Source organism: Porites lutea, chromosome 7 (genome assembly GCF_958299795.1).
Source record: "Porites lutea chromosome 7, jaPorLute2.1, whole genome shotgun sequence".
Taxonomy (NCBI): Eukaryota; Metazoa; Cnidaria; class Anthozoa; order Scleractinia; family Poritidae; genus Porites; species Porites lutea.
This window is the reverse complement of record NC_133207.1, coordinates 28056818-28079451: the sequence shown is the minus strand read 5'-3', so window position 1 is coordinate 28079451 and position 22634 is coordinate 28056818. Positions and strand designations below refer to the sequence as shown.

The window sequence follows — 22634 nt, the reverse complement described above, 5'->3', positions numbered from 1 at the left end:
AAAAAGAAATTTGTTCAAGGTAAATAATAATAATAATAATAATAATAATAATAACAATAATAATGATAATTAGATTCGAAGTCTTCACAAACAGTTTATTTAATCAACGTACCATCAACTTCGAGTTGACGAAAATTCTTGTTTTGCAAGGCAACCAATACAAGCAAGAACTGTGTTGGACATGGAATTTTTAAGCGAATTGACTGCGTGATCATCATAACTTTTAAAATTTAGAATATCTTGGAATGATTTTCTTTTCTTTCCTCTAGAGAAATATCGGGTTTAATTACTGAAAAGTTTACCTCAACGCAAGTAATTCTGGCTGTTCCCTATAGGAAAAAGGGTCGTTGCCTGAGACCTGAGCCAAGCATAAATTGATGATAGCATTAGGATGTGGTCAAGTGTGATGGTAAAAACTAGCTAGTGGACTCAGATTCACACGGCTCGGGATTAAAGAGCAAACGTTGAAATCGTGTACTTCAGGTCACATAAACTGCAAAATATGTCAGAATGTATTAATGTCACCTTCATTTGCAGTCACTGAGATGCAATTTAGCCAAATACCCCAAAGAGTACAAACCAACATGAAAACTGGTTCTGAATTCCAAGTCGCCATCACAGCAAAAATGCCTGTTCTACGCTTGGGACTAAGTCTACTCAGTAGTTTACTCAAAGCGAACAACTATAAGATTTACAAGTCATCTATTTTTCACAGCCACACTGAGAGGTCGCGTTTAGCAATTAATTATTCATAAAAATGGTATATCATAAAATTTGGAACAATTTGGGCAAAGTATATTAAGTGATTTGACCAAATTGACTTTCTTAACTGGTAAGAAGCTTTAGGTACGATAGAAGAACTGCTTTCTCCACCACATCAAGCTTTTCGTCAACAAACTGACTCAATTTGTAGGGATTTATTGTCGGAGAAAACTGCCAAATCAGGAGGGAACTACATCACTTGAGGCAATTCTATCCATTGTACGAATTCGAATCTCCAATCGGGACCCGTTTCCTATCAGGTGCGCAGTGGTATCTGATTTGCAATTAGCAATCGACTTTTTACTCACACTGCGATGCGTCGGGGGCACGCTCAAACATATTACGTTCCTTTAGAAAAACAAGGATGACTCTCCTTTGCAGGGATTTTATTATTTTATTTCTTTTAGAATGAACAGGAGGAAACGTTTCTATATTTCTAAACTCTTAGGTTATACATTCAAGTAGACACAAACACGAAGAGTAAAGAGTGGTAACTTCACTCCTAAAAAGACAAAGCAAACAAACAAACGGAAAACAAACACAACAACAATAACAACAACAAAACATTAATGAAAAAAAAAATTTAGAAGAATAACGACGGAACCCACAATGCTTAGATGTTTGGAAAGCATCTAGTGAATTGGCATCAGGAAAATGATTTTCTTACGCAAATCACTATACGCATATGCAGAGAAGTTAAAAAGATGTTATAATACCAAAGCTGCTAAATAATAACATTAAAAACAACATAGAAGCATAACAAGAATAAAACTATTTTTCTTTAGACTTAAATTTTTGGTCGGAAGGAATATTCTGCTTGAGTGTGGGCGATGGTTGCGTTACTGCTGACCACGTGACTGAAAGCGCTCTTACTACACGAGCTAGGATGGGACCGGCTTTCCATACTCCGAATTAAGCTCCTTGCATGCAATATAAATGTTAAAGGTGTACATATAAAATGGAATGTTGATAAAATCATTAGTGTAAATATGAAGTTAGAAGTTCTCAGTAAAGGTCACTAAACTAACTGACGTAAGTACACGCCATATCAACGTCAGTGTTGATCAAGATTTAAACTTTAGGAAAAGTCGCGAAGTTTGGCGGTCATAGCATGAATGGTTATTAAAGTTATACCCCTCAATGTTAGGGAGCACCTCAAAAGCCCCCTCCCCGTGTGAACAAGGGTAATGCATTAAAATACACTCCCATAAATTTATTCTCCCGCTTTTAACTCCAGGAGAAAACCATGGAATGCTGCCTAATTTTCGCTTGGTTAAGGATACATATTCGTTTTCTGACGTAAAATAAAATAAATTAACGAATTTCAATGCAGTTTTATACAGTTTTAGTCAAGCTCGGCTTATTACAAATTATTAACCACAACGTCATGTTATTACAATTTAATTACGATAACTTGGTTATTACAATTTCAGTTTACGACGACTGTTATTACAATTTACGACAGGTATGACAACGACATTATTACAATAAAATTTACGTCAAAAAACTCGGCGGGCCATCATCGACAGATTAATATGTGTAATTTCTAGTGGCGTAGCATGAGAAGCAAGAACAACAAAGCCTGGTCTGATATAAAGTTAAAAAAACTACTGTGACGTAGCAGTTTTCATGCAAAGCAGAGGCCAGTCCGTCGTTCTTGCAGATCTGAAAAGACGACACTGTATTTAATCTGAGGCCTTACTACAGGAAGACTTGTGGTCTTGAAAACAGTTTCCTTAGCAATTCATGCACGTCCTTACCACGCGCGTGCGAGGCAAAAAAGTTTGTCACACTGATTCCCACTTTTACAGTATTCCTACTAAGTGGTTTGATGCGTAACCGGGTGGGATAATAAATAGCTTATCCCACAGGCTCAGTGAAAATGCAGCAGAGCTCCTAAAAGTACTCAGCGATACAACAGAATTATTAATTTTATTATATAATTAAGATAGCTAGTTTTTAATATTTGTGTAGATGCTAGTATAGAACAGGGACAACTACTTTTGGAGCGTTTATTTTGCCCTATGTCTTAAAGAACAAGGAATATTACATGCAACATTTGGCGATGCAGTTGTATTGGACAAGCTGTGGATTGCTCCGAAAGAAAACTGGTCAATCAGTATCAATACCGTGAGTTACTCAAAGTTTTTTTCAGGTGATCGTGATGTTCGAATATGGCTTTCTTGAGTTTCTCGGTTTAAATGTCTAAGTACCGTTTCACTGCACCAGGACATAACCTATCCCTGTAATATTCTTATCGCCGTTGTCTGCTTTGAAAGGAGCCAAATTCCCACAATAGTTACCAAGATATCCACTATTACCAAATCCGATTACGGAGTCACAATTACCGCAGTTGTCTTCATTGTTACCCAGAATACCGATTCTTGTTCTGTAGTAGCTGCCGCCACTAGGCTTTACATTAAACCCTTCCTTGTTACAGTTTTTCTGGAAGGAGGCCTCAGAACCAATCAGCGACTTCCACTTGTCACGACCCAGTGAGGTGCCGCGGTATTGCCCATCAGCGATCAGAGAGTACAAGGAGTTCGCCAGCTTGTTGATGACAATAAATCTGACCGGCTGCTGACCGATCTTTATGCCGAGGCAGATCTTAGAGAAGGATGTGCTCCAGTAGGAGGGAAGTTTGGTCTCCTGTGAGTCGAACCCAGTCTTCCCTCCGTCACGGTTTAAGGCTCTTCTGCTTTTCCAGATGTTATCATCGTAACGAAAAGTGCTCTGTGAAAGAATTTTAACTCCTTAGTGAATTGACATATATAAAAACTGATATAAGACTTGGTTGGAGCTTATCCATTCCCCCTTTAATTCTCTTAAAACCATGTATACATGCACCTATTCCAATTACATGTAAGTTTGCTTCAGTGAAAACTGATGCATATTGCATGATCCATGTTTCAGACCCTGTGATGAATTGTGACAAACGTTTACTTAGCCCTTTTGTAAGCAGGAAGTTTAATACATTACTTTTCTAATTACTTATTGCTTTACTTATCCATCAAGAATTCAGGAATAAGTCCTTTCTTGTGGAAATGGAATAGAATAGTACAGGACATGGCTGACAATACTCTGTTGTTATGGCAACTTCCATGTTGAAGTTTACGTCACGAACAACATGAAATGTCCCCAGCTAAATTTTAGATAAAATCGCAAGGTCTGGTGGCCATAATGACCCTAAACGGTTTTGAAGTCCCCCCCACCCCCCACCCATCCAATAATGCTCCAACCAGCTGAAGAGCTTTCAGAATTTCACACAGACTATTTCATGTACGTTGATGAGTTCAAAATAATCAATAAATTTGCAAAACAAGAAGGGAATTTGTTGGAACTTAAAAGGGAACGGGCGTTAGACTGATCCGAGACAAATACTCAGCAGATGTTACCTTGTTGCCGTCCATCTTCATTACCGGTGTCCATCCTCCATCTCCACATCCAAAATCTCTCAAATTGAAATGACAAAGAATAGAAATTGGTTCGGAGTCAAGGATTAGAGTAACCAAGTGAGTCCCGTTCAACCTACAAATAAAATTCAAGCAGGACTCTTATTTCTTTCAGCTTTTATTTTCATTTTGAACTGCCACAAAAAAACTATGTGTAAATACTGTCTACGAAAAATTTAAGCAATAGAAAAACAAACAAAACAAAGCACAATTATTGGACCGGGCCTTCATGCAATATGAAAAAAGTAGTTTTTTTTAACACAAAGACGTCCCTCATTTTAAGGTATTCAAGCTGGCTGCAGAGAGGGAGCAGATCAAGTCTCATTTTGCAATTGCTGTATATTGTATTGATGAGAATTTGAACGCAATTAAGGGTCAACATATGAGTTGTACACCAATTATTTTTCCACTATTTCTGACGTGTATAGGAGGTTACAATGCAGAACTTTGTGTTACATTAGGGATGATTTGCTGACCTTGCACCCAAGTCTACTACTGAACTTAGCCTGAGAGTATGCTCTCCTATTTAGGCGAGCGAAGCGAGTCGAAGCGCCGAGGAAAGAAGTGATCGTTGCAAGCTCTCCTTTCTCTCCCCCGCCCCCCGCTTTCGTTTCTCCTCTCGCGTGTCTCTCGGGCGTCAACTTCTCATGATATTCCCCAAATGGAGAGCTTGCTTGCAGGCTTCACTGAACTAAGAATTACTAACTGTGATATTAATAAAGGGCTCGGGCTCCCTGTGCGAAAAATAAACTCAAAGAATTCCATTAATTTAAGTCTCATATTAAGCCAGAAAAGTAGACTTTTTCGTCTCCTTTCAGTAGTAGATCTACAGACAACGAAAATCACATTCTATCACTTTTTTTGGGGGGGGGGGGGGTGGGGAATAAAAGTTGAATTACTAACTTCTCTGAGAGATGATCATAAACCACTTGGCATGACTTTGCAACTGAAAATAATAATAAGAATAACATATTGTAAATACAGCCAAGAGCTGTCGCCACGCGTGTTAGTTATTACTAACAACAATTGTTCTCCCCGGGGGGGGGGGGGGACTCCGCATATAAAGGTGGTACGGATCCTCGTCGTCTCTCTTAGGGGTGTAAATTTCGGATTTTGGTCTCACTTTGGGTGTTCTGGGCAAAACGCCATCATATTTAGCCGTGAAAGTCTCGTTTAGGGTTGCACGGGAAAAAATATAAAAACATATATTTGATATACCAGCTTTCGGCCATGAGAGTATTTAGCGGTATGATGTATATATTGTTTAATGATATTTTGCAGTTTTTCACAAAGATGCAAGAAGCGAGTATGGTGGACTGACGATTAATGACGATGCTTTTAAAAACTACTTATGGGTAAAAGTGTTTGACGATAATGTCTTTGCCATTATTAAAAGTCTTTTTTTTTTCATTTGTCTGTGTTTTAACATGGTCTCTTTTAGGGGTCATAAAAAGCTTGGGCCACGCCCAGATCGGTCTCTTTTAGGGCTTTAATTCAAAATTTCCGACGAACATCCGTACCACCTTCATATGCGGAGTCCCCCCTCCCCGGGTTCTTCTCCAAATCAAATTGGGGATATTATATCTGCGTCACTCAAATAGCTGCAAATTTCAAAAGGTTCGTTTTCAAAAAATCATCTAGACATGTACAATATGAAATTTCTGAAAGGAGTATGATGCCTTATTCTCGGCTTGCACGGTCACGCAATGAAAATTAAAAATGCAAACCATTCAATACAGAAGGACTAGAATCTGGGAAATGAAAAAAGATAAATATACAAAAACCCCTGCCAAGAATCAGGTCTTTGAAATATTTCAAATGCGAGATATTGGGAAAAACGGTTTACCTAAATTTATAAAGCTTTGTATGGAAACGCCATGTTGGTGTCCCTTTCAGGAACACCAATATGGCCGCCGGATACCAACAGAAACATCTGTTTTCGAGTTTTCCTACTAATGCTCGAATTCTTCGCTTGAGGAACTTATAAAGATTACAGTAATATTTATTCGGAGACAAGGAATGTTTAGATTGCAAAATCTCTCAAAATCGGTAATGTTTTTAACCCACATAATAGCTTTCCCGGCCGCCAGCTAAATGCAGCGTCACGCAAAAGCCTGGAAATTCAAGCGTCCCCTCTTGCAAAACGAAGAACCCTTTTGAACTAAAAATTTGTTTATGTAAAGGTGTTTAGGTACTGTAATACCTCGTGAAAGTAGAAACTCAGAAGAATCGATAGTTTCTTAGTTTTATTTTTGGTGACGTCACGTGCAACCCAAGAATAACAAACTGGCATTCATACTTATGCCCAGCACACTTAAGAAGAAAAATTAAGGAAAGACGCACAAACAAATTACATATATTTTGTTTTTGGCCAAAATGACACAAAATAACAGATTTTGTGTCTCGGAAAACACCACCAACAACAACAAACAAAACAACAAAGACAGCAACAACGCCTACAAAGAAAGAACAGAGAGAGGACAAAGGAAACCAACGTAGTACGACTAGCTGCCTTGTTTTCTTAGTTGCCTTATTACTGGGCTGCCTGTGCGCCCAGTCATAAAATGGGCTTTCGGTCGTCGGTGTCAAAAAGTGGTCTCCCGGGGGAGGGAAGACACGAGGGTCTCGTACCGAGAAACGATGTTCTCACAAATGGTTTCATATGAGTTTCTCTTGCACGAACCCTTGCACGGATACTTTTTGTACCTCGTCTGCGGTCCCCCTGAAAAACCCACAAAGCGTTGCGAACCTGAAGAAGTGTATTTGCGTTGTTCGAAGCGATTCGATCATGGGAGTCACTCTATAATTTTTTTTATTGTTCGAGTTTAAGTCAGTTAGATGATGTTGGCACTGGGAAACTCAGAGAAATGCTCGCGTTGCATTCAAACCGACAAGCTGTTCACGGTAGGTTCACACTTAAAGATGACTGTGAGCGTCAGGTTTGGAACGCTGGAGCCGCTTCGTGAACAGCAATTAAGAAGCAATTAAGAAGCACAATTTATGAGCAAGGTATTCCACCAGTTGACGACACTATGGCTGAAGACTTGATTGTAAGCCTTCGTAGTCAGTGAAGCGAACAACTCAGTTGCCGATGAATGGCACTACGCACGTCTATGAGCGAGGGACGTGACAACTTTGCCATGTTAGAAGACTGGCTTTTCCTTTAAATATTTCCTTCTATTTAATGCAACACACGCCACTTTGGAGGTCTAAATTTCGGATACTGATGATAAAGAAGACACGGACAAAAATAGGGACTCTGAGAATTTCGCGCACAATGCACAAGTTTAAAGCTTCACCGGAACATCCCATCCGGGAGCTTCACAGAGAGCGACTTGAGGAAAATAGGAGCTATTACTGACAAGGTTTGGTGACTGAGTAGAGCATACAAGTGTAGCCCACGTCGAGGTTTCAGGGGGTTTGCTTTTGTTTGTATTTGTATCTTGCTCAGCTTTTATCATTAAATTTGTACATGATCTTGTGATCACAATTCTGTGTTTTCGCCCATTCAGCAAGCACGCTATATTGATGTCAGCATTAGCGAGTTTCAGAAACATACCTTTGAAAGTTTTTTAGCTCTCGTAATGTTTCTTGATATTTCTTTTACCATTTTATGAAGATGTTCACTGAAGTCACCGCAAAATGGAAACTTAAAAAAGCGTATAATCCATTTATCTCGAAACATAACACACATGACTTATACGACCTTTATTTTCGTAAAGGTGTTTTGAATACCAACGAACACAGTCAATGTGAGGGGCAAAAACAGTATTAATAAAAAATGAACCATAGGGTTTTAACTAATATAAGGGTCAATTATTGTGCATTGAGATGAATCGCTTGAAAAGAGGGACTTCGCTTGAAGATGTGATCCGAAGTAAACAAAGGCATAATAGTGCATCACGTTCAGTCTTTTTAATATCCAAGGAGTCACTGTAAATAGTGTTTCCATATTGTTTAGCTGGCACAAAAACTTCGGACGAGTTATAAAGCGGCATAGTTATCTTCCATGAAGAAAAGTTCGTCTTGGGTGAGACAAACAGAACTGGAGCGAATTTTTAACTCGCATCGGTATCAGGTAGAAAATATGTTATCGATCGTTTCATCTATTTACATTGTTTGAAGTGCGTGCTGGTGAACGCAACATGCGAGCGAGAAGTCTTTAAACTTTTTTAGGTCTCAAAATGCAAAGGATTTTATTCCTTTAAGTTAGAGAAAAATACCATCAGGAAAATCTTAAAACTGAATATTTTTCTTCTCGTGGAAAAAATAGTGCGTTTTCTTGTAGACTGTGGACCGCAAATTAGGATCGCACTTTTCACAAACATGCGAATTCCGAAGTTCAGAAGCCAACCGACGATTGCGTTTTTCGCTGCTGTCAATCATCTTAACGGACCTCTTAGGAAACAAAACTCTACTTCACGGGCTCAAAAGGTCATGGTTTGTGATTTGTGGATTTCGATCCGTTTTGGGTGTTTCAAGGTTCGTTGCTTTTGATCGTAATTATGATTGACGGCAGCGATAAACACAATTGTGAAGGTGGCTTTTGAACTTTAGAGTTCGCATGTTTGTGAAAAGCGCAGTAAAGTCTCCGTGCAGTCAGTGAGGCCCCTGGATCAGGCGGGATCAATGGGCAGTTAACTGTCTGTTTTAGTATACTTCTGGTTTTCATATAATACAATATTTCTGTCTAGTGTAAATCAGCTCATTATACTCGTAGAACGACAACAATTTTTGGAATTTCCACTTACGTCACGTTATACTGTCACGCTATATTTTGGGGCACAGTGGGATTAGGGGAGGGGTACGTGGAAATAATGCAAATTGTTTCCTGCTTAGAATTAATGGCTAACTTGTCTATTTTTATTCATAGTGGTGGAATTTAAAAGTTATTATACAGCCCCCACTTAAAAATGGTACTCTTTTCTTTGGGTTACGAAAGTCTTTCAAAAGGGTACAATGTTTTGAATGAGTTTATGTTTCAGTCTCACATGAGGTTCTGTCGCATGCAATGGTTGCCGACAAGGTTTTATGGTAGCCTGAGTGTGTATAGCCGCCCCCTCCCCTCAGAAAAAATAGCCCCTTGGCAGCCCAGTTAAAAATCGCCTTTCGGCGATTCTTGTTCTTTATAAAATGAATCTAGACAGACTGATCAGAAATCTTATAGACGGCAATCGGCAATTCATTTAAACTCCCCGGGGGGGGGAATTCCCATATAAAAGTGACGCGGATGCTCGACGGAAAATTAAAATTAAACCCGAAAGAGACTAATGTGAATGAGGCTTAAGCTTAATAGAGAGTAGAAGTGTGACGTCACGTTACCATGGAAGCACCATTTCTGGCTGACAACAAAACCAGCGACGACGGCGACGGCAAGGAGAACGGCAAAAAATAATATGTTTATGTTGACAAACAACAACTTTGCACGTGCCGTGCACGTTATTTTGTACCTTTCTTTGCCGTCGTTGCACCAGTACGACATGAAACGTCCCAATTTCACAAGCCTGCTTTATGGATTAGATCAACACAACACAAAAATTGTCGCTTTCCTTTTCTAAACCTAGATAACTATAGACTGATATGGTACCAAAGAAAACATTTGCCAAATTAAATGAACTTGAATAAGATCGGTGAAGTTTGAAATAGTGCGAATAGACTTTTACATGTAAGTGACTTAATCGGTTTGTTGTCATCCAAAACTTTTGCTACCATGGCAACGTGACGTAACGACTCCTCCTCTCTATTACTAACCCTTAAAGGAGACTATACTAAAACTTTTTGAAACTTTCCAAGTGAGACCAAAATCTACAATTTCCACGACGAGACGACGAGCATCCCTGTCACTTTTATATGGGAGGCCCCCGGATTTAAACTAAGTTGGGAGGTCTTCACGATCACTACATGCAGCTTCTCACTTGTTGTAAACTTCCTTCGTCTAAGTTAGTTAACTTGTTCTTATAAAACAGATTATTGAATATAAAAATGAATAAGGTAAATAAATAAATAAACATAAGAAAATTAAATGATGATACTTATCAAGACATTTACGAGAGACATTTACGACGAGACGACGAGCATCCCTGTCACTTTTATACAGGAGACCCCCCGGATTTTAACAAAGGTGGGAGGTCTTCACGATCAGTACAGCTTCTGTTTGTAGAATCACATCATGTGTGTGTTGTAAAGTTCTTCTTCTTCTTTTCTTTCTTCTAAGTTAGTTAACTTGTTCTTATAAAAGAGATTATTGAATATAAAAATGAATAAGGTAAATAAATAAATAAACATAAGAAAATTAAATGATGATACTTATCAAGACATTTAATTTAATCAAAATTTTAATCAATGGAGTGTTTTCACATGACGTCACGGTGGCCATATTGGTGTCCCAAAACAATGAAACGGCGGCCATACTGGTGTCCCAAACCAGTCCTCTGGGAGTTGAACTCTTTTCTTATGCAAACGCTTTCTTTTGTTCCAATAAATTTGCATATATGCTGGCCACGTGAGTGAAAACACTCTATACTCCTAAGGAATTAATTTATTCAGAGCCATTACCTGTTTCGCAAAATTCTCCAAAAAAACCCTCTTTACAATGGCATTCCATGGAATTGTAATTTTTGTAGTTCGCTACACAGGTGCCTCCGTTTTGGCACGGTGATGACATGCATGGAGACTGCAAATAACAATGGATACGAACCTTTGATCGATAGAAAAATGTTGCTAAAAGACATTTTTGTAAAGTTACAGGGACAGTTCGTCTTGAGAAGAAGCTTAGCCTGTGATACAGCTGGCTCTCAATTCACTTTCTTTCGCTAAGACGTTTCGCGAGAGAACGCCTTTCTCGAAAATATCCCTTGTAGCCTGGACCGGAGCGATTGGCCGGGCGGCGGCTGTATTACATTCTAATTAAGACACTATGAAGGTCACAGTTACCAAAACTCTTTAAAATTACAGCCCTTTATGATGTTTCGCTTTTATGTTTCTAATTGAACAAGATAACCATTTTTTCCGTTGTATTTTTCACCTATCATAACTTTTAACATTGTAGAATTAAAATGGGGATCACTGTAGTATTGAAAGGGCTTAAAAACAACACGGCCGCCCGAACACTCAGTAACAACTCTCTTCGCGCGCTCTCTCTCATTTCAATCAACCAGGATGCAAGTCCCGGATGTAAGTAAGGGCCAAAACCGCTGTACACTGTAGTACATTCTCTAGATCTCTCTTTCTCGCACAAAAACTTACATATATTCCGCAGCAAAACAAATGAAAAAGCTAATACGGTCTTATTTGAAACAAACAAGGTAAACAAACTTTTTCTTGTTCAAAGTCCTTAACTTATAAACTCTGTAACAATGTCTCTTGTCACATAAAGAAACATGCAAGTGACTAGGTCATAGTCAAGTTCAATACTGAACATAGTCGCCCAGAGCTTTTGGTCGACTTCTAACTCTTTTCGACCTCCTCACAGCGGGAGGCTGTTCAAGTCTCGGCACAGGCAGTCTGGTGGTTCTGAATTGGCTGTAAGTGGTTTCATTTTAAGAACGCGTTTTTCGGCAAAATCTCTAAGAGCGAATAGGTTAATAGACAGGCCAATCCCGACCAGAAGTGTTCTCTGATCTGTCATGGGTTGTAAGAGAATTCATAAAGATTGGCGTCATTAACGTTACTATTATTTTGTTTTTTTGATGTAGGTAGGGGCGGGGGGGGGGGGGGGGTTATTAAGATATAACTATCCTGGTACGCGACGTAAACATGGAGTTAAGAATTTTTCCCACCATTTGGAAAAAGTGATGAAAACTCTTGTTCCTTTTATACTCCTTAGGGTTGCTGTACTTTTCTGAGGATAACAACTCACACCACAACTTTCCATCTGCTCCTTTGGAAGCTGCCAGGTTGATTGACAAACAGGAAGGATTGCGGAGACATTTAAAGGCGCAGTCAAGGCTGTCGTACACTGTGAATGTTGCAACTTTAGGCACGCTTAAATAATGGTACTCTTCTTTTATATAGACATCTTGACGGAGTTCTGGGAGATACAAAAAATAATTGTTGAATTCTTCAGGGAGAGCGATTTTGAAATATAATTTGCTATAATAAATGTAAGGAAACAACACTTGACCAGTGAGTGGTGACTGATTCACTTCGACTAATAAATAAAAAACAAACAAGCATACAAAACAAAAAAAGAGAGAGAGAGAGAAGTAGTCAGGTTTAGACACTGTCTAGTGGATAGACCAATTTCGATATCTTAAAATTCATACTTGCCTCAGAGGCTATAAGGGGAATAAAACAAAAGAAATGATCTAGAAGATCACCAATGAATAACACATTTCATAATATATCGAAATTGGTTTCTCTAAGCCATAAGTTCCACAAGGAGTAAAGTTTAATTTGGATCAACTCTCGTAACATGGTTTTTACATTTTAATTTTCCGCCTTGTAGTCATGACGAACAATACGCGAAATTTCATTTCGGAAAAGCCTTACCTTTCTTTTCTGGCTTAGAGTAAAGGATTGTGATGACCTCTTTTCACGTACGTGTAAAGAGCCAAACTTAATCATCGGCTTACAAACGATCAAATAAAGTAATAGTTCTTTTTTAAAACTTTTTTTTTACTTAATGTAAATATTAAGGAAAACTAACCATTCAGTTTAGCATAAAGGTCATCAGGTATCCATGAGATCAACAAAAGAAGAATCGAGAAAATTAGAAGATTGTGCATGTGGATGGCGAGGTGATTTTTTAACAAAATTTGCCCAAATGCTTGAATTTGACGCTTTCTGTAAGACGTTGATACCGTTTCGTGAGAATACGATTGCTGGGTTTAATGTCAAAATTCTTGTCATTTATACATTTCCTACTCTTTGTTCAAGACATACATTGAATACATTAAATGTATGTCACGTACACTGAGGAACGTTTCTGTGGAACTGTTTACTTTACTAAACCAACATCTCTACCTAAACTCGAAATGCGACGTCACTTTGAGCTTACTCCTCCAAAATGTCAGGCTACAGGCCGCAGTTTATAACAAAAATAGCTATCATTGTACCCTGACAAACATAATGTAGAGAGAAAAACTAAATTTATGGAGATCATGTAAAAAGCTTACAATTTGGCTCCATGAATTACCAGTGTCTCTCCACACAAAACAATACTGAGTTCGAAGTGCTTGCTCGTTAATTAACCAATCACGAACAAGTATAAAGTAATATACCAGCAAGCTAAAAACATCTGATCATATATATATTTTTAAATATTGTTCAGACAGTCTGAACCTAAAAGAAAAAGCGATAATTACCGAGGGGCATTCATTTCTCTGATTTCTGGCTTAGAGTAAACTACGGTTGTGATGATCTATAGATCTTTTCACGTACGTGTAAAGAGCGTCACCTAACTCTTACAAACGATCAAAAGTAATTAGACAGTTCTTTTTTAAAACTTTTCAGTTTGTTTCATTTGATGTAAATAAAGGAAAACTAACCTTTCAGCTGAGCATAAAGACCATCAGGTATCCGTGAGAGCAGCAACAGAAGAATCAAGAAAATTAGAAGATTGCGCATCAGTACGGCCAGGTAGTTTTCTCTTATAAAATTTGCCCAAATGCTTGACTTTCTAAGACGTTGCTACCGTTTCGTGATAATGCGATTGCTGGGTTTAATGCCAAAATTTTTGTGATATATATATATTTCCAACTCTCACTCACATGACGGGCTTTGCTCACCAAAAAAAATATGCAAATTAGGCTAAGGGTAGATTGAATCTACCCATGGCTTATGATTAACTGAAACAGGAGATCACAATTCGCGCCTTCATACGACTGAGGTGTTACTTTGGAATCCTCGGTAATTACTTTTTTCGCACTTGCCGACATCCAAAAACACCCGGCGTGGGAATCACGAGACGTGTAAATAAGACATTTCTTGACATAATAAAAAGGTTTTCCAGATACGGACACGCATTTGTTGGCTTTACTCGGAGACACACGTCAACTGTTACTTCTCACGCGAAATAGTATTCAAGGCATGGCTCTACTGTTAAAAAACCCCGCTCTTTCTTGATCGCACAACCATAACTATAAAAGGCGATAGCAAGAGAAATAACTATCACTCTAATGGGATAATCGAAGATCAAGAACCAAACCTTAACGAGAGCGGGGTTTATATCTATTACTAAAGAGAAATTGAAAATGAAACATAAACTCTTTGCCGACTCAGAAAATATTACGAGAAGCTTAAGTTTACAACCCGAGAAACATTTTAATGACGGCCTAAAATCTATTCTTGCGGGAGGAATGAAATTATTTGCAATTATGTTGATGGAACAGTGTACTCTATTCTGTCTATTACTGTGTAGTCGGCAGAATCATTATACAAAACGGCGTCAGCAACGAGGTTCGATATGATAAATTAAGTACATTTACTTACCTGTGATAAATTAATGTTTACTCAATGAGAATGATTTAATCTCTGAGAAATTACGATTCCCGAAACAGGAACATTTGGAATTCTTGGACATCAGTAACTACTACCGACTTATAACAGCTTCATTTTAATAGCGACTTGATTCTGAAATAATAAACCGTGAGATCTAACGCAAAGCTCAAAGGGCACGGCGAAGGGAAGGCAACCAGAGGGTTTGAAGTAATCTGGTGTCCCAATCTTTTCTCCGGCACTAGCCACGGGAAGTTAACCCTAAGATTCTATTTTGCTAAAGTAATGCTTTGATTTATTTAACGTACGATGATTGACTCGGTTGTGTTTTACAAACGCATTTTTTTGAAACCCAAGCTTCTTAATTAAGCCACAGAAAGGAAATTTTTGTCGTCGATTTTCATTGACAAAATCATTTGTAAGAACTAATAGACATGTGAGTGCTATAACTTTTCATTTGACGTTTTACAGTACGGATAGCTTGGTAACAAGCGGCAAGATAATTTCATTTTTACGTACATATATTGGCATCGTTTGAAACTAAAGAAGAATACTAATAACAAAAAAGTTTTGATGGTGTTATCATGATTTTGGTTAAAACAATTTTGTCACACTGTGTCGCTGAAAGTTTATCTCAGTACCCAAGCAATGATTTTGTAACTAAAGTAAATTATATGTGAATTTCTGAAAGAAAACTAAAGCAAATCAGTGTACACTCCATCACCTGCTGCATATAGCCCTGTGTCAAAGAAAAATAATTATAAATCACTCAGTAATGATGATGTTCATAATAATAGTAATAACAATATTAATAATAATAATAATTATAATAATCCATCATCAGATAACAATAGCCAATAAATGAACTGACTTACTACCCAAGAGAAACAGAACCAGTTAGTACTACAAAATGAAAATGATGAAAATTAGGTCCTGTCATCAGATAACAACAGCCCATAAATGAACTGACTACCCAAGAGAAACAGAACCAGTTAGTACAAAATGAAATTCATGAAAATTAGGTTCTGCCATCAGATAACAACAGCCCATAAATGAACTCACTACCCAAGAGAAACAGAACCAGTTAGTTCAAAATAATAATGATAAAAATTAGGTTCTGCCATCAGATAACAACAGCCCGTAAATGAACTGACTACCCAAGAGAAACAGAACCAGTTAGTACTACAAAATGAAAATGATGAAAATTAGGTTCTGCCATCAGATAACAACAGCTCATAAATGAACTGACTACCCAAGAGAAACAGAACCAGTTAGTACCAAATGAAAATGATAAAAATTAGGTTCTGCCATCAGATAACAACAGCCCATAAATGAACTGACTACCCAAGAGAAACAGAACCAGTTAGTACTACAAAATGAAAATGATGAAAATTAGGTCCTGCCATCAGATAACAACAGCCCATAAATGAACTGACTACCCAAGAGAAACAGAACCAGTTAGTACAAAATGAAAATGATGAAAATTAGGTTCTGCCATCATTGCCATCAGATAACAAAACAGCTCATAAATAAAGTGACTACCCAAGAGAAACAGGACCAGTTAGTACAAAAAAATAATAATGATAAGAATTAGGTTTTGCCATCTGATATCAAAAGCCCATAAATAAACTGACTACCCAAGCGAAATAGAATAATAAAGCTAATTTTTTTTTTTTTAAATTGAAGTGACTTAGAAAACAGAAATACCTCACTGTATTGGGAATGATTTGACTAAAAACAAACTTACCTCAAGTCTAATATCACTAATATGTATCTTAAGTCCGTTTTAGTCTGACCTCTACCTTAAAGAAAAACAGAATTTACAAGGCCAACCGGTGGAATGCTTTTCTGGCGAAGAAGACTAGTGATCAAACGCACGTGGAAGCGACATACACAGTAGCTGGCATCCTGTTGAATTCCACTACGGCACAGGCCGATTTGGCGGGTTCAAGTTCCCGCGTTGCCACGTCTTTCGTCAGGAAATCTCCTAAATATTTCATTTCTGGAGAAACCCGTCGGACGGACTCCACATATTTCTTTTTTGAGTGCATACCAATGTTTTTGGGGGTTGTAACCCTCGACAGACTTGAAATAGCAAACGAAGGCTCGATCATACCTCACTTCAAATTGTTTCGAAATCAAAACCACAGCGCTTTTGAACTTTGAAAGTCCCACCGAGGTAGAATATTAATTAATTAGTAATAATTTAACTCTGTTACATCGCATGATCCCTGCCTGACCCTCAAAAACAAAAACAAAAATCGTACATGATCGCTGCCGTCCATTCATTTGAGCGGCACTGGAAACAAGTTTTGCGGTGCCTTGTCACACACGTCCCGTCATGTCACACGAGGCATTTTCTGACTTCGGCACTCGAGTATTTATTAAATATTTGCGCATGAAATATGGGTCGCTCTTTCAAAAATTTTATCAAAGTGACAAAGGAAATATAAAATGCTTTAACGTAATGTCTTGCCTGGCGTGCCCCGTCCAAATCACCGGCAGTCCGATCTGGATTTGTTTATGTTTTACAGACCAACAGTAAGTCTAAATTAATGTAAATTACTTTCTACGGGTGGATGAAGCGAGCTTTTATTTTTAAGATACATTTCGAATGATCAAATCTTTTTAATTTTAAACAAAAAGGTCACGTCGCAAAAAAACGGTTGCGTGGGAGGCTGTCTCCTCGCCTTAATTGCCTTGCGCTCAAAGGACGCGTCTCTCGCGGATACTTGGCGTCTGGTTTACTTATTATGTTCCGGTCTTAATTAATTTTATCACACCATGCAAACACCTTTCTATCGCGTACCAGGGCATCAATTTACGGCGCCTGCTGAGATTTTTTTTCTTGAGCAAAGCTCATGCAAGCCTATAAACACATTTAATAAATTAAATGTATGTCACGTACACGGAGGAACATTTCTGTGGAACTGTTTACTTCACTAAACCAACAATAACATCTGCTAGCTCACTCCGCCTAAACTCGAAATGCGACGTCACTTTTAGTTTTACTCTTCCAAAGTTTCACTCAGGCTGCAAGCTGCAGTTTATAACAAAAATAGCTATCATTGTACTTTTGACAAAAAGAATGTGGAGGGAAAAGCAAAATTTATGGAGATCATGTAAAAAGCTTACCATTTTGCTCCATGAATTACCAGTGTCTCTCCACACAAAACAATACTGAGTTCGAAGTGCTTGCTCGTCAATTAACCAATCACGAACAAGTAAAAAGTAATATACCAGCAAGGTAAAAACATCTGAACACATATGTTTTTTTTTAAATATTGTTCAGACAGTCTGAACCTAAAAGAAAAAGCGGCAATCACCAAGGGGCATTTATAAAAGGTATGATGTATAATTAAAAGAAGGCTTTTTCTCTGGCCTTATGACTTACTCCAGTTCTGATGAACCATTTCTCACCTTGAGTGCGTAATTTATGCTCGTAATGTGACCTCTATAACTAATAGTCCAAGTACTTTTGGATCTCTTTAGACAACACATGGTAATATTACTGGAAGAAAGCCAATTGCAAAAGAAAGAGGAATTCAAGGCTCGCAAGTTTTTAGTAATCGCCTCCACTCGAATAATCGCCCCCCTTTGGGTGAAATATTTAAATTAATCGCCTCTCTTCGCCCCTCTCGCCATACCTTCTCTTCCTTTTATCACCTCCTTGTCAAGTTGAAGCAGTGCAAATGTGATCCAGCAAAATTAGTGATGATTCAAGCTCGTGAAAATTTATTAAGGAACTAAATTTGGAACACTTAAAAGACCTTAAAAAGCCAAATATGTTAAGGTTATTTTATTTGAATATTTTTTATTTAATGGGAATATATCATTATCATTTTTTTGGCAAAAAACACAAAATATACATACAAAAAAAGATGAGGCAAGGGAACCCAAGAAAGCCAATAAGGCTTTTGTATAGGACCACCATTTAAGGCACGACTTTCAGTGAACAATATTGAATAATCGCCCCCGGCTATTATTCGAGGAAGTACGGTAAATCATTTTTACTTCTATGGGCTTTGTCTTTTGCGGCAGTCTCATAAATTTTATGTGAAACATTTTTAAGAATGATCATCCTCCTCAAAACCACCCACATTACAGTGATATTTGTCACAAAACAATAGGACATCATTTTTTATATTTAGTGTGGAGCGTTTATGTCAGTGCTAATTTAAGTGTGCTTTTCTTTAGTTGGACTGCAAGACGACGTAGCCAACCACTACGAACACTATCAGTAGTAACAAAAATAAATCAGTTTAATAGGTATAGCTATCGATATTGTGCCTGCAACGAGCAAATATTTGTGTTTTCCAACATTAGACGCTTCTTTCTCGATACATGTTTATAGTCACCTAGCACGCTTCTATTGCCCTATGAACCTGTAAGTTATAAAAGTTTCAAGAATTAATTAATGTCCTGAGGAACGAGCTTCGATGAATCAAAACGATGTGTAAAAAGAGCATGAGAAGGTGATCGTCCACCGGATTTTAGATTAGAAAGTGGACGCAAGCACAAGACACACTACACGAGGCTACCTTCACACAGGCCCTTGTTTACCCAGCTTCCTTCTCGTGCCTCTATTTACGATCCAGAAATCAGTTTCGTATGCCTAAATTAGCGTGTGTGTGCGTGCGTGGGTGTTTGTGTTTTAATGAATAACAAAACTACAAAAGAATAAAGTCAATCTTGTTAAGGGGCCATGATTAGTTTTACTATAATGTGCCCTTCTCCATTCTAATTTTCTTCTTTTATTATTATTATTATTATTATTATTATTATTATTATTATTATTATTATTATTATTATTATTATGTGTACACGTAGTTAAACCAACTTTGCACCAATTGATATTGTACAACTAATGTATTATCTATAGGATGGAGTTACGCCAAATTCCGTGAAGAAAGCTGGAAAGAACGTCTCGAAATCAATAAAGTTGCCATTTTTGAGAATGATCTGTTAAAAACTAAACGAAGACATAGCTCAAAAAAGTCGCCGAACTTTACAGCCGTTTGTATGGTGGGAGCAAGTCGATCGGTGGCCTCTAGAATTTCTCGAATTTGTAGAGCTATTTAAGAAATCGCAATTTCAATTTTTTTGGCAACTCAGCTGATTCTAAGGAGTTCTTCCGGTCGTGTTGACGGAGTTTCGCTAACGGTCCCATTTAAACAGTGGAAAAGGGTCTGTTGCGGCGTGTCTTCTTACTCGTTCGAACAAAAACAGTCTTGTGAGAAGCTATTTTATGTAAAAAAACGTTCACGAGTGAAGCATTAATTTATCAATCGGCCTCTTTAATTTAGAAGCCTCTTTGTAACGATCATGTAATAGTTAATTTTTTATCCCAGGTAATTTCTATTTTTCTTTTGTTTCAACTTCATTAGCATACAATAACATACCCAAAAACAGAGGAAAAACCAAAATTATTACCTGAGATAAAAAATTAACTACAACATATATATACATCCTTATTCATGCATGCCGTTGAGTATAATTATTCACGTCAATCGTTGAACATAAATCCGCGTAAACTATTTCGTTGACAATCTTCGTTGCGGGTGAATTGAGTCTGTTGAATTAGCTCCCTGAGCAGCCCAGAAAGAACCTGTTCCTTATATCGTATTATTTTCCCTACAGTATTTTTAGTATTCGTACGTGTCACTAAATGCGTTCGTGTACAGGCTCTTAAAATGCGAATGTAATTATTAAACAACTCGGACGTGTGCAGAACGCAGACCAGCTGCTCGGGTTGTTTCTCATACTCTCGAGGCCTGTCATATTGCACTTCTCAGCTGCGAATCACCACAGCGTCTGATGTTCTCCGAGCAGAAGTTGCTCTAAGCCTCTGTTTCAAAGCGAGGCTAAGTGCAAAGCCATTGACATGAGTTTTTTTTTAATTCTCATTCAAATAAAACTCGTTTTCACAAGAAAGGTTCTCTTTCTTTGAAAGTATGGATCTCGGAAATGGCCCATTTAAGTATATACAGGGTATATCAGACTTACACTGAACACATGATCACGTTGTATACTAATAGCTAAATTCCTATACAAGATTTCAGATCTTCAGAAAACAATTTGCTCGCGGTCTCCGGTTTACACCTCAATTAAGGACGCCATGCCACCACGGAGGAATATACAACCAAAACCTTATCTTTTTAGACGGGCCCTTAACCCTGGGACGCTCACGCAAATTCATACCCCCACTGTGGTAAAAGAGGTGGGGGGGGGGGGGGGTGATGTAACCACACCCACACCCCCGTTGTACGTCCGAGCTATACGGCTGAGACACATTGATAAAGTTTTCTATTCTATTCTATATTCTATTCTATCGTGTCAAATCTAGTATAGCTGCCCGTTATGTGCTCTTGTCTACAACCAGCCTAAGTATAATTCTTGCTGTTCCCAACAGATACATGTACAGCATTTGTTGTGCTCTGTAAATGGTCCACACTTGAATAATGGATGGCTTCTTATCATGTAAACACCTTGACAGATTCCCTGACAGTGGGTACCCGGAGTTCTAAATTATAGTGTTGAATGTCTTGAAATTAAACAAAAAATCTGTTCAAAGGATTTTAATTTTAGAGATTTTTTCTTTCTTTCTTTTTTTGACGTAATATAATTAAAGGAACACTAGCCTTTCATTTGAACGTGGGGAGGATTTGGGCACCAACGATGGATACCAGGAAGAGAAAAGATTAAGTAACTACAAGTAAGAGGAGTGCATGCGCATGTCAACTGAAGAAATTTTTGGCCAAATTTGTCGAAAGGAGTAAAATTAATTTGAAGCTCTTCCGCCTCGTCTTGAAAATGGGTCCAACACTCGAGTTTTTGTTATATGATTTCCTGCTCTCATTTTCATGTTACAATAAGTAATGAACTTTGAAAACCTGGCAGGCTAACTAACAAGTTTTCAATCCATTTCAATCTTCTTCAGGTTTGCCTATCCTTGCCTCTTTTTGTAATTGCTGTGTATTATTTGTACCTTCTTTTTATTTTTTAGCCATAAATATTGTTCAACTGTTTCACTCATGCATTAATTGGTGGCGTTCTCACAGTTTGAATTCTGATTAATTTCGTGAAACAGCTCCGTTACTTAGTTACTTGAACCTTCTGCTAGTAAGTAATTATAACGTCTTTCAGTTAGGTGAATGATGTAACCACTGGGCAATGTTTTTCAGTCTTAATACCTTCATTCTAGATCCACCTAAACAAATTGCTGTTTATTCTGTATTTGTTTTCAATTTCGTTGTAATAACTGACAATAACAAGATAGACTTGATTTTTGAAATCGAATTTTGTTACAGCAATCGCCGCTTGGGTAGGAATCTCTTGATATTTGATGAAGTGCTCCCCATTGAATTGGTACACGTCTAATGTAGTACTATATCGATGAACGTTCTTCTCGCCATCGTAGTAATTGACGGTAGTGAGGTAAGTTTGGCCGCATGTAATAAATGGATACAACGCAAAGGCTCCACGGGTAGGGATGGATTGAAACAGCTCAAACTTGCTGCCATTCCACTTGTAAATAAACGAGTCGATGTTATGACTTTCAGCTCGGTTGCCGTTACGGTAGTTAGCAAAAGCTAGGAAGGTATCACCATTGATGTCAAAGGATTTTACGTGGGCAGCGCCGAAGTCTGAAGTGACTGGAATATACTGAAGTACCCACCAGACCATTTTAGGACGATGGAATTGACGGAGTGACCATGCTTAAAGTTATAATAGTTTGCAAAGACAATAAACAACTCGCTGTTTATTTGGAATGCTACGCTCCAAAAAGCCCCCTCGGTCGGTATCTCTTGATATTTTTCAGATTTGTTACTGTTCCACTTGTAAATAACTGAGTTGATAAAATGTGAAGATCCGTTATAGTAATTCGCAACGGCGAGAAAAGCTTCCCCCTTTATCTCAAAAAACGTAAATTTTCCTGCATCGTTGGTTGCAATACTTTGGAAAGGGATAAAGTGGCTTCCG

At 38.0% G+C, this 22634-nt stretch overlaps 1 protein-coding gene and 1 long non-coding RNA gene across 3 annotated transcripts in view; one reads left to right on the top strand and one right to left on the bottom strand.

Moving 5' to 3' along the window:
* Positions 1–1987: 1987 nt before the first annotated feature.
* On the bottom strand, positions 1988–17887 carry LOC140943790 (uncharacterized). 2 transcript variants are annotated; one of them, XM_073392900.1, is made up of 6 exons: positions 17787–17887; positions 11993–12243; positions 10770–10887; positions 5118–5160; positions 4158–4290; positions 1988–3495 (listed from the first exon to the last, which is right to left on the bottom strand). In XM_073392900.1, the coding sequence occupies exons 1-6, from the start codon at positions 17797–17799 to the stop codon at positions 2980–2982; spliced, it is 1074 nt and encodes a 357-aa protein (XP_073249001.1). In that variant the 5' UTR covers positions 17800–17887; the 3' UTR covers positions 1988–2979. The 2 variants fall into 2 exon arrangements, with proteins under 2 accessions (XP_073249001.1, XP_073249000.1); XM_073392899.1 differs by lacking the exon at positions 17787–17887 and adding an exon at positions 13703–13827.
* A 55-nt stretch (positions 17888–17942) lies between these two features.
* LOC140943812 (uncharacterized) overlaps positions 17943–22634 on the top strand; it is a 6083-nt gene continuing 1391 nt past the window's right edge. The window contains exons 1-2 of the long non-coding RNA XR_012166636.1: positions 17943–17996; positions 21962–22088. This is a non-coding gene — a long non-coding RNA (uncharacterized lncRNA). The remainder of the gene's footprint in view (positions 17997–21961; positions 22089–22634) is intronic.